The sequence below is a fragment of the Rhodamnia argentea genome, chromosome 3 (assembly GCF_020921035.1).
Source record: "Rhodamnia argentea isolate NSW1041297 chromosome 3, ASM2092103v1, whole genome shotgun sequence".
NCBI lineage: Eukaryota > Viridiplantae > Streptophyta > Magnoliopsida > Myrtales > Myrtaceae > Rhodamnia > Rhodamnia argentea.
The window spans coordinates 1,828,506-1,839,432 of NC_063152.1; the positions used below are offsets into that span (position 1 = coordinate 1,828,506).

At 39.6% G+C, this 10,927-nt stretch overlaps 1 protein-coding gene across 7 annotated transcripts; it reads left to right on the plus strand.

The window, feature by feature from the left end:
- The first annotated feature begins 482 nt into the window (after positions 1-482).
- On the plus strand, positions 483-10,502 carry LOC115754976 (major facilitator superfamily domain-containing protein 12-like). 7 transcript variants are annotated; one of them, XM_048276578.1, is made up of 15 exons: positions 484-758; positions 851-1,072; positions 1,109-1,122; positions 1,357-1,580; positions 2,931-3,000; positions 4,835-5,031; positions 5,916-5,991; positions 6,078-6,161; positions 6,238-6,317; positions 6,715-6,841; positions 7,156-7,215; positions 7,300-7,350; positions 7,446-7,604; positions 7,804-7,936; positions 9,898-10,502. In XM_048276578.1, the coding sequence occupies exons 4-15, from the start codon at positions 1,423-1,425 to the stop codon at positions 10,068-10,070; spliced, it is 1,368 nt and encodes a 455-aa protein (XP_048132535.1). In that variant the 5' UTR covers positions 484-758; positions 851-1,072; positions 1,109-1,122; positions 1,357-1,422; the 3' UTR covers positions 10,071-10,502. The 7 variants fall into 7 exon arrangements, with proteins under 7 accessions (XP_048132534.1, XP_048132535.1, XP_030550045.1 ...); XM_030694185.2 differs by having other exon boundaries at positions 851-978; positions 1,114-1,122; XM_048276580.1 differs by lacking the exon at positions 1,109-1,122 and having other exon boundaries at positions 851-978.
- The last annotated feature ends 425 nt before the right edge of the window (positions 10,503-10,927 follow it).

The window sequence follows — 10,927 nt, forward strand, 5'->3', positions numbered from 1 at the left end:
AAACTGCCGGTTCCAATTCCGGGTCAGAACCGTAGGCCCGGCCAACGGGCCAGTTCCGGGCTCATTGTTCAATTTAGCCATGTCTAGTCGCAAGTCATCTACTTACGGACACTATTTGTGCATGATGAAGGGCAAGTCATCCTTCTCAGACAGCGGCTCCCCACTAGATTGGCCGAATATACTGTCGGGAACGATTTCCTCTGTAAAACATTGCTCTTCTTGATTGAACCATCGATTGGTCGGCCGAGAATTTTCCGGGGAAATTAACATGATCGAAGAACAGACCGAGCAAATTATTGCAGTCGTCAATGGGTCGCAGTGGGCAGGTGAGGGTCAGCGACCCCTCCTTCCCTTCCATTAATGCCTTGGACCGGCAGTTGAGGGGCGGTTGCGTGGGCCCTCGAGGAGCCTCGTACCACACTGTCGGATGACGAAGCGAGTCCCAATGCGTCGACCTTTGAAGTTTCATCCATAAAGTTTCGGTTTTTCAATGTATTTGCAATAATGAAATCGGGTGCGACAGGAAAAGCAAGGCCCACGAATCTTGGACAACATTGGGGGGGTATGGGCGACTTTTGGCAACAGAGGGCTACTCTTTCTTTACCTTATCTTCCGTTTGAGGTGCGTTGTGTGTGTTGCAACTTGGAAACGACAAGGCGCGCAGAGCAGAGAGGACATATGCATCCTCTGTCGTTGACGATTGGGTGGTGGTGGCTAGTTATGGAGGTCAGGACAAGCGAATTGAAGCAATCAGAGAGGTGAGAGGAGTGGAGCTTCACCTCCTGCAACCATTTATTTTTACGGTTGTGAGGATGACGACGTCGATGTCTTGTGGGCTGCAAGAAAAAAGAACAAGGGGTCATTTCTGAAGTGACACGGCAACTAATAACTTCCTCCCCCTTCGAGATCAAGAACAAAGTTTCAGCCTTTCTTGAGTCTGCCCACGCCGCCCTGGGCGTGTGCGAGCACCCCCCACCCGTGTGCATCCCCGATCTCTTCGTCTTTGCCTACTTTCTTGCTCCCACTTATGTCCCCCTGATTGTTTGTCGATTCGATTTGTTCTTGCTTGCTTTGCCCGCGATTTGCATATTCCAAAGTGTTCTTCCTCTGCAGTTTGTTGTGGTGATATCAGTGGTTGGCTGTTTCTCGGTTTTTGAAAATTGGATGATTTCCATGGAACACGAACGGGATTTGGGTTTCTGTTAGCTAGTCGAGACTGAAGCAGTCGCTCATTTGTTGATGCGGATGAGGATCTTTCTCATTTTATGGCAAATGGTCCCATGATTCCCAGTTATTTCTGTTGTTCGAATTGCTTATTGACTCTAATTCTGATTCCTAACTCTCTGCAATTCGCAGGTTATGCTGCCTGGATTGCAATCCTAGAGGGCGTTAGAGGTTGCAACTGCAGATTAATTCTCTTCTATGGACAGTACAATGGGGGATGATGATTCTTATTCAAAGTCCGTTGGAAGATGGTCGGTCTTTTATTACGGTTCGGGGCATATGCTTAATGACATCACTTCAGCTTGTTGGTTTACTTACCTCCTACTGTTTTTGATGGACATCGGATTGTCCCCGAGGTACTTGCTGTACCTTATAACACCCACTGCCATAGATGTGAGTTTGCAGACTATGGGAGACATTGCACTGATGATCTTGCTTAAGTCAGGGGACCTGATGAGTCCATTTCATTGTTTTACGAATATCATTGGTTGTTGCACAGACATGAACTTCGAGATTAGTTTGCAATATACCATTTGGAGACCATTAACACATTTGGTAAGAACGGAAAATATTTGTTATTTCTTGTCCTATGTCCTGTGTAAAGATTTTGGTAAGCTGTAAAACACCACACTACAAATATTTCATGTTATTTTGTTGTGGATTTAATTTGTTTAAAATCCTTAAGATGTTCTTTGGTGTACAGTAAACAATTCGACTTACCCTTAGGGTAGCTGCATAGATAATCTTATGCCATATATAAAGTGGGAACAAATTATGCTTCTTCATGGGAACCATGTCTTTGATGAGATTCTTATACAAGTTAATTCTCTGGCATTTTCATAAGTTCTCTTTTTTGGCACCTCATATTGCTTCTGACCAATATCCAGCAAATAGTCATGTCATTTTGTTTAAGCGTCTCAAGGATCTGTTTTGTGCGTTCCAAAAACCTTCAGCAGTTTTTCTAGATATTGGGCAGACTAACTTTCTATTCGACTGCCGAAAGTTTTTATTTGACATAATCTTATCTGATTAGTGCCACACAACCATCAAACTATCCTCTTTGTGCAACACTATATGCCCATCTTGGTTTCTGATTTCCAAGCAATCCATGTACAGAGCATAGCAAGTCTTGTTATCTTTATTGTTATTTTGCTTTCTATCAAGCATGAGCTAGTCATATACGGACAGACATGAAATGTTATCCTGGATTTGTTTGTTCAAGACTCTCTGTCTCTGAAACAATAAAATACTTTATAAATCTTGGCTTTAAGGCTTCGATTACAAAGCCGAAGAATCTTTCCTACACCTAGCTATTGTTAACTACAGATAAATAAAACAAGGTGAATCTTGACGATTCAAATTCTCTTTGTTACTTTTTCTCTCTTTAGTATTACCTCTAAGTTTTTTTCTTTTTCTTTTTTCCTTTTTTTTTATGTTGAACAAGCCTCATGCGATGTTCTATTCAGAGTAGAGATCAATTACTGCGGGATACCTCTTATGCTTTGGAAATCAATGTGACACCCCTTGTCAAAATTTCGTAATATTGACCACATTACATAGGTTGATTCTTTCAAGTCAGCCTTCAGTCTGCTCGAATTTTAAATGCACACATGAGCAACCTCTAATGTTTAATCAATAGGTTTTTCTCTTTTGTATTTTAAACATTTTTTTTTTGCTTATTATTTGATAAGTAATCTTTTTACCAGAGATGCAGCAGTCGTTATGCTTTCGGGCCAAGTAGCTGATGGACTTGCAACAATATTTGCTGGCGAACTGGTATATGACTAGTCTGTTCGCTTCTCTTATTTGTGACTGTCTTCGCCCGCCCATGAGATAACTATTTTCTGTTCTTGTGCTTTGTCACACAAGAAATGTATAATTTTGGATATTGATACTTGCTTATTAAATTATCTTTGGAATGCCATTATGTCCAGTCGTCTTACTTACTTCATGAAAAAGACTTAAAAAAAAAAAAAAAGCTTACAAATAAGAGTTGCTGGAGCACTGACCAATAAAAAGCACGAGGATGAGCTCCAAAATATGGTGGGATAGCAGTTGATGAAAACCATATTCGCTGAGCCCAGTTGGTCAACTTTTTTCAATTTGCTTGATGAAAAAGTATCATGTGGCAGGATTCTTCACTTTGAAGTTTATGGGACCTTTTTTTTTTCTTTCTGTGGGGGAGTTCGAAAGGGAAACAGTTGAAGATGCACAAGCATCAAATTTTTGAAAGGTTTTACACACGCTGACAATGGGTCCATAGTTTGCTGCAAGTTGCTGCTCTTCTCTATTCTAGGAACAAAGCACCTTACAAATTTTTTTGCAACAGAAAAGGTGACTGGTGACTTCTGTCCTTCTGATAGAAGGGTTCCCTTATTATGGCGAGTGGTGTGTAGCTAGTCCTTAAATTCCTATTCCCTTATATAGTTTCTTAGTAAGTGTATATTTGGCTATCTTGGCATAGCTTAGGAAAATAATTGTTTCTAGGCATTGTGTTTAAGTTGACACTATGCCCGTTTTTCAAGGCATTCGCATCCCACCTGGATGAATCCTTCAAAACCCATGGTTGGGCATGTGTTAGTTGGGATAACAAGAATTTGTCCAATTGGAGTTGGTGTCACTATGATGATTTGGATTTGGCCTAGGATAATGAGTCCAGATTGCTCAAAACTACTATCTTGCGAGAGAGTTAATTTAGGTCCTATTGTCTATGCAGAAAAGATTTTGTTTTCCACCGATTCAGGAAAGACATGTCAAGGGGCTTGGTTTGATTAATACTTCCTCATATTCAATGGGGTCTTACTAACATGTTCCCTCGGTGAACTTGTTAAGTATAATTGATCGAGAATGTTTGATTTACAAACCATTGATTATACATAACACAAGAGAAACATTGTAATTGAAAATTACAAAATTTCTTTTAGTGGCTTCTTGACAAGTTCCTCAGGGGTACATTTTAATAGAATTCTATTTACTGTAGTAGTTCGAATAGGCATACTTCAACTAGGGCATTTTGTCCTTCCCTGGTTGCCATCCAGCTGAAAGCACTTTAAATTAAGATTTTGATTTTTATTAATTTTCCTACTTTAGAAGTTATGATCAATGTTCTGTTCAGATGTTCACCAAGAGGAGGAAAAAATTTTGGCTAGTGGGTTCTTGATTTATTGCCCTATGAGCTGTTTAGTTGTTCTCTATACAGTGACTTCTGATCTCTTTCAGATGGGGATATTGACTATGTGCCATCTGGTAGTAATTTTAATACTCAGAAAATATACTTTGCTTAGCGCTTTCTTATGGGCAATAACGGCCAAAAGTTGGTTGGGGCGTAGCATTGTAGAGTAGAGATAGTTCGCATAATGTTCTCAAAATGTGCGTCCTTGTACAGCTGGTTATCACTTGCCACATGAGATTAATTGCTTTTCTCTCTTTTATATGGATATATGTCTGTGCATAGCTCTGTTTTGAGAAAATGTCGACAGATATGCTCAAAGGACATCAGCATTTAGTTTCTCCTTCCGATCTATTTGTTGTCACTGTATCTGAGTGTTCATGCAACTAAAATTTGGTACAATTGCTCACCTTGTTCTTTTCTTAATTATCCATGTGGTAGATAGACAGGTTTGGACATTTCAAAGTGTGGCATTTGGCAGGATCCATTTTGGTTGCCATCTCCTTTTCTTCAGTTTTTGGTGGTTGCATACCTTGCAACATCTTTGGTAGCCATTCACTGACAATGGAAACCATTGGCTATAGTGTATTTGCAGCAATCTTCAATGTGGGTTGGGCTGCTACTCAAGTGTCACACATGTAATGGCATTTTTAACTCTTGAGCTAGTTGAGCTTTGTGTAATCAATTATGTGGTTCTCTCAGTGACAAGGCAAAGATTCTGCATACTAGATACAAAAGAAGGAACGGTGTTGCATGTTGCAAATTGCAATTATCTTTAGCATAATGCATGTGCCATTTATGTGTCTCTGTACCAGTCTCAGTTCCTGTTTTGGCATATAATTAGTAAGATAGTGGACAAATCGTATTTAGTACTATATATTGACATGGTGTTTCAGTTTGTCTTAGAATTATAATAGTGTGATTTTGTTAAAGCGCATTACGCTCTTGCACTCTTGATTTGAGATACTAATCAGTACTTGAGTGACAATTAGACTATTTTGTCATGTAAGTATTGCTGTCAATTAAGCCAAAAGTAGAAGGCTATTTTGTGTTTAAGTATTGCTGTCAATTAAGCCAAAAGTAGAAGGCTATTTTGTGTTCAACATCACTGACTGTTTACTAGGTCTGATATCTTACAAGAGCATAACCTCCTTATGCTTTGAAAGATAAAATGTGCCTCATGTAATTATGTAAAGAGGATGCCTGCTATGTTCATGGTAATATGATTTTGTCCATTTATTAACTCAATTTTTAACTGCTAAATTTATCAGCAAGGATGCCGATGTAAGTTTATGTGGAAGACTAAGTGATTTTATGATAACTGTTATGGGTCTTTGTTAGTATAAAGAAGATTGGCCATATCACCATGTGCTATATCTCTTTTCCATGTGTATGGTGCAAAGAATAAAACAAGGCAACCTGTAAAGAAGAATATTGATTTTGTTGAGTTGGCTCTGTTTATTCTCTGAAGCTTCATGGTCAATGTTTATTTGTGCTAAAAGATCCGTTGCTATCTTCGAAGGTCTATGATTAATTGCATTACGCTGGATTCAACAAGCAGAGTGGTGCTTGCTAGTTGCCGCAATGCTTTCACCATGGTTAGTTCTGTTCAATCAATATGTCCATGATTGCACGGTTTGCTGCATTCTTGATTGTTTTACCTCCAGAACTTCTTATTATCCAGGTTGCCAACCTGAGTCTATATGCTGTAGCTGGAATAGTCTTCACTACAACGAGTTCAAACACTCATGATGATATTGAAAACCAAGTATGTATAACTTTTCTTATGTTATGATTTGTATGAGTTCCTTCTTTGGCTGAGATTACTCTTATTAAATGAGCAGTATCGCTGGATAGCATATTTATCGATAGCTGTTGGATGTTGCTTCGTGGGCATATTTCATCTTGGAACTAGAGAGCCACGGTGGGCATCTCTCTCTCTCTCTCTCTCTCTCCCCCCCCCCCCCCAACCCACCCCCAAACACCTTCCTCCTCCCCGCACGCACACGGTGTTAAGGTGGGTGTGGATGGGCAGATGAACATGCCTTTGGGGCTGTGTGCTTGGTATTTGTAGAATTCTAGGATATTACTTGCTGCTGCAATGTATAGATGCCAATAGTCACTCTTTATATCCTATTCCGGGCTTGTATGGGAGTAGATAGAGGAATGAGAATCTCAATTCAAAGGAATTAATTTGGTTGATTCTAAGTTCGGTATTATTATGATGTAGAATGTTGTTCTAAGTCCATGGGCATGTTGTCTAGAAGTGTTATGTTGCGTTAGTTGTCTCTTACAATTTCTGTTTTCCTGTTTCAACTTAGGTTGAAAGCTAATGCTTCTGCGGGCAACCATGCTAGAATTCCATGGGATTACTGGTTCAAGAAAGTTTTGTACTACCAAGTTGCTCTTGTTTATGTGCTTACAAGATTAGTTGTCAACGTTTCACAGGTTGGCTTTTTATCTCCCTTTTGGATGCTTTCTGCATGACTTGTACTAATTTAATTGACTCTCCAACTCAGACAAAGTTAAATAACTTAATTTGCTCTGTAGTGCTTCTCTGTTCTTCATGATGAAAAGATGTGTAGTGACATGTGAGATCGTTCCCAGCACAATAAGCATGGAAATTTTGACATCATCATTCATCTCTTTGTTGTGCAAATATCATTTCTTCCATTGATGATTGTTGAAGTTTACTTGTGTGAGAGATATTTGTGCCACAGTGCCACTAATCTATTCTTGTGTCAATGTGTAAATATTATCAGGCATATCTTGCTTTCTATGTCATTAATGATCTGCGGATGTCCCAGTCAGCCAAAGCTCTGGTACATTCAGAAACTTTCTAGCACATCTTTTCATTTATATTTAAGAATTTAGAATTTGATTACTTTTTTCTTTTGTGAAAGTAGGTCCCTGCCGTTATTTATGTTTGCAGCTTCTTTGTATCCGTCGTTCTACAGGTGCCGTCATGGGTTTTATTCCTCTGATTTTTTTAAATTGAAATTAACCTGTGTGGATATCTTTGCTTTAACAATGTTACTTGGAAAACCTGTAGGAGATAGCTTGGACTGGACGACGACTGAAGGCTTACTATTCTGCTGGAGGCATTCTCTGGGTACTTTGTGGTGCAGTGATATTCCTGTTACCAAGAAATATGAGTTGGTTTGTGTATGTTTTGTCCATATTTATTGGCGTGGCAAATGCTCTCATGATGGTAATCATTTGCTGCCACCTTGTTATTTTGAGCTGCCATCAGTCATCTCATTTTTTTTTTCACTTCCGTAGTCGTGCTGATAATACTTCCGGATATTTTGAGCCGGTGTAGCCTTTCCTGCACCTTTTATCTATTCTTCCTTTTGATTCCTTTAGGAGTTCCCTCTGCCAAATTATCTAGTTCTCCTTTTGCATTACAGGTGACTGGGGTAAGCATGCAGAGTATCTTAGTTGGTGAAGATCTAAATGGCTGTGCATTTGTGTGTGGATCCTTGAGCTTTTTGGACAAAATTTCATGTGGGCTCACTCTTTATATTCTTCAATCATATCAAAGTAAGTTAACCATAAGTTCCTACTTCATTGTATTTACAGTTAAGAAATTTTCTGATCCTTCTCTTTTTGTTGACCAAAAAGTTGCAAATACTTTAGCTAGACTTCGATATCTTCATCTCAAAATCTGCGGTAGAAGCTTGAAAAATGACTAGATATGCATGTGTTCAGGTCCTCTGGACCACTACCTGAGTAATGATGCCTATATTATGGAAGTTCTCCGAAATTTTCTTAATTGGCTTTTATTATAAGCATTTCAATTCCAAGGGAAGGTTTCTAAACATTTGAGCTCTGGATTGTGTCAGTTTTGAATGTTAGAGGATCTACAATAGGAGTTAAGCATGCATGAGGACCCTTCAGAAACTGTAAAAAACTTGGAAGGGCCAGGCCCCTTGTAGCCCCTCCTATGCATCTTTCCATGATGGGAACATCAGTTGGGATGGTATCATATGTCTTTTAAGGACATAGATTGCGTGTCATTCTTACTTGATCTTGGTAGTCGATGAGGTGGCTTGAACGAATAAGATTGGACATCACAAAATGTCTGAATGATGCTTGCTTGTGCGTCTAGGCAGATGAAGTCTTATTTGTGACAGTGCTCTGCTTCAATTCCATTAGTTTCCATTGCTCTTGCCATTCCTCCATCAGAATATGCTCTTGGTAGATCTGATCTCGCTGACTAGGAAAGTGAGGAATTAGGTCTCTTCTCATTAAGGTGCTTTAATCATTCCAGCAACTAGTGCTAGAAAAGCGAATGAGGCAGTTGATTTGGCTCTAATTTACAGTTAAACAGCTGTTGCCATGGATTTTTATTTATATCGATTCATTCTGGTTGTCAGCTTCATGAAATTAAAGAGACTATAATATCTATGTGCATTTTCATGGGGTCAAAATTTTCTTGCAATTACTTCAATTGTTATACTGCATCGAGAAAAGTTGGTAACTTTAGCTCAAGATGGTATTGAGTAAACAAGGGGATGTGGTATCATAAAATTAAATTTACTGGCGAGCAGAGGATGTGTATTATTTGAGTGCCTAATTACATAGAAATATGGGCACACGTGTCTCGTGCAAAGGTCAAGTTGTAAGCAGTGGACTCACAAGAAGACTTCATTGGGGGTTAGATAGACTACAATTTTCAGAACTATCTTGCATGACATTTGAGGCCAGTTATGAACTTTAAGTGTAAAAGAATGTAAAATCACTTCTGGTCTAAAACATTCTCGATCGCGATGGGATGAGGTTGAACCACCTGGGGGAGTAGTGACTTTCTAGCTTTGTGCAGATGGATTCTGCATCTCTAGCATCTCGGTGGGATTACGGTGATGGGCTCTTCAACCATGGACCTTTGGTCCACAGGTAGTGTTTAGTAACTATGGCTCAAACCAACATTATTTAGGGGGTAGGGGACCTTTATGGTGATGCCCAAAGGGAGTTCCCTGCTTGCTTTTTCCCTAGAAAACAGGACACGTGCACAAATGAGCTTAAAGGAGCTGAGTGGGTTTGTTGGCTATGCTGGTAATTGAGGAAAGATGGAACTAGAAATAAATCTATCCGACGTGTTGCTCTGATCGAAGAGAAGGCAATAGAAGCTTATGCGAAACGAGTTGATTATGTGGAAGGAAGGTCTTATGATTGTCCACTCTTGGGATGGATACTTAGACTAGGAGGGGTACTAGAGGACCTAGAAAGATGTGACGAGACCTTGGGGAAAGATATAGATCACTGAGAGCTGAAAGGAGACCTGATAAATTATCAACTGCATTACAAATGAATGGGAAACAACCAAAGTTTGTCTTACCTCTGCAATCTCATTCTTAAATCATAGTCGTTGATACGCCCCAATTAGATTATGCAGTCAAAATCAGTCACATGTGTTTGTATACATCCTTGCATTTAGTTTTGCATGTTTTCTACCTCTTTCTTTTTTCATGCCAAATTCATCTAATGACATTTTAATGCAGCCACCTCATCAAAAAGTGAGGGAGACCTTGCAACCGATGTCTACGCTTCAGTATCAAGATTTGGTTTGGGACTAGTGCCAGCATTTTGCTCACTTGTTGGAGTGGCTACTACATACAGCATGAATCTCCATCCACAAAATTTGAAATCTACAATGGTACCTTTGTTGGAGTAAGTCCTGAATCCTCAAAGAACCACCGTGTCTCTGAAAAGAACCTCTGTAACCCAGATCCGATGGAGAAACCTCTAGTGCGGAAAGCAGAGGGAAGCTACATGATCAAGGATTAGCATAGAAGATATTCACATTTATTGATTGCCATGGCACAGCAATTCTCGATGTTGTGTCATGGCTATTCGCAGAATTAGTTTATATCATTGCGTAATTGTCGAATTCCAAGAGAATGCCCTTTTCTGGTGGGTCATAGAGAACATTTTATTTCTTTCAAATTCAGTGTAATTCTTGCTTAGCATACTGTATAGAGACGGTGATGCACATAGCTCTCGACCATAGAAGAATGTATGCAGATTTTAAGAATCTAGTCTGAAATGTACAATCACCATTTTTTGTTCTTAATGAAGACAATCACCTGGCTATTTGTTTCACAAATTACTTCTTCCCCTCGACCTTGATCGGCATCTTTTGCATTCAAACTAGTTTGCATGTGTGCCCCTTTTTTTTCCCCACAGTGGGTGTTTGCATGTTACCTCTGGCTTCCTTTCCCTTCAAGTTCAGGAAGCAATGTCTAATCTAAGCCCAGAAAATGTTCATAGAAACCAGTTTCTTGAAGACCGACAACAGTTCCCTCGGCGGATGTTTATATCGTGCAAGACCGCAAGCTACCCAGGGCAAGGTAAACCCTCGAACGGCTTCTGGGTATCGCAACAGGGTTTCAAAAGCAGCACCATAGGATATAACTATAAACGTGATATATGAGCCATCTGGCCTTTCTTGGTGGCTAGGGTGGTTTTAGGAGATCGCTGATGATTGGGATGGGCAACTAGAATATGGCTTAATCAATGAGAAGTAATGGT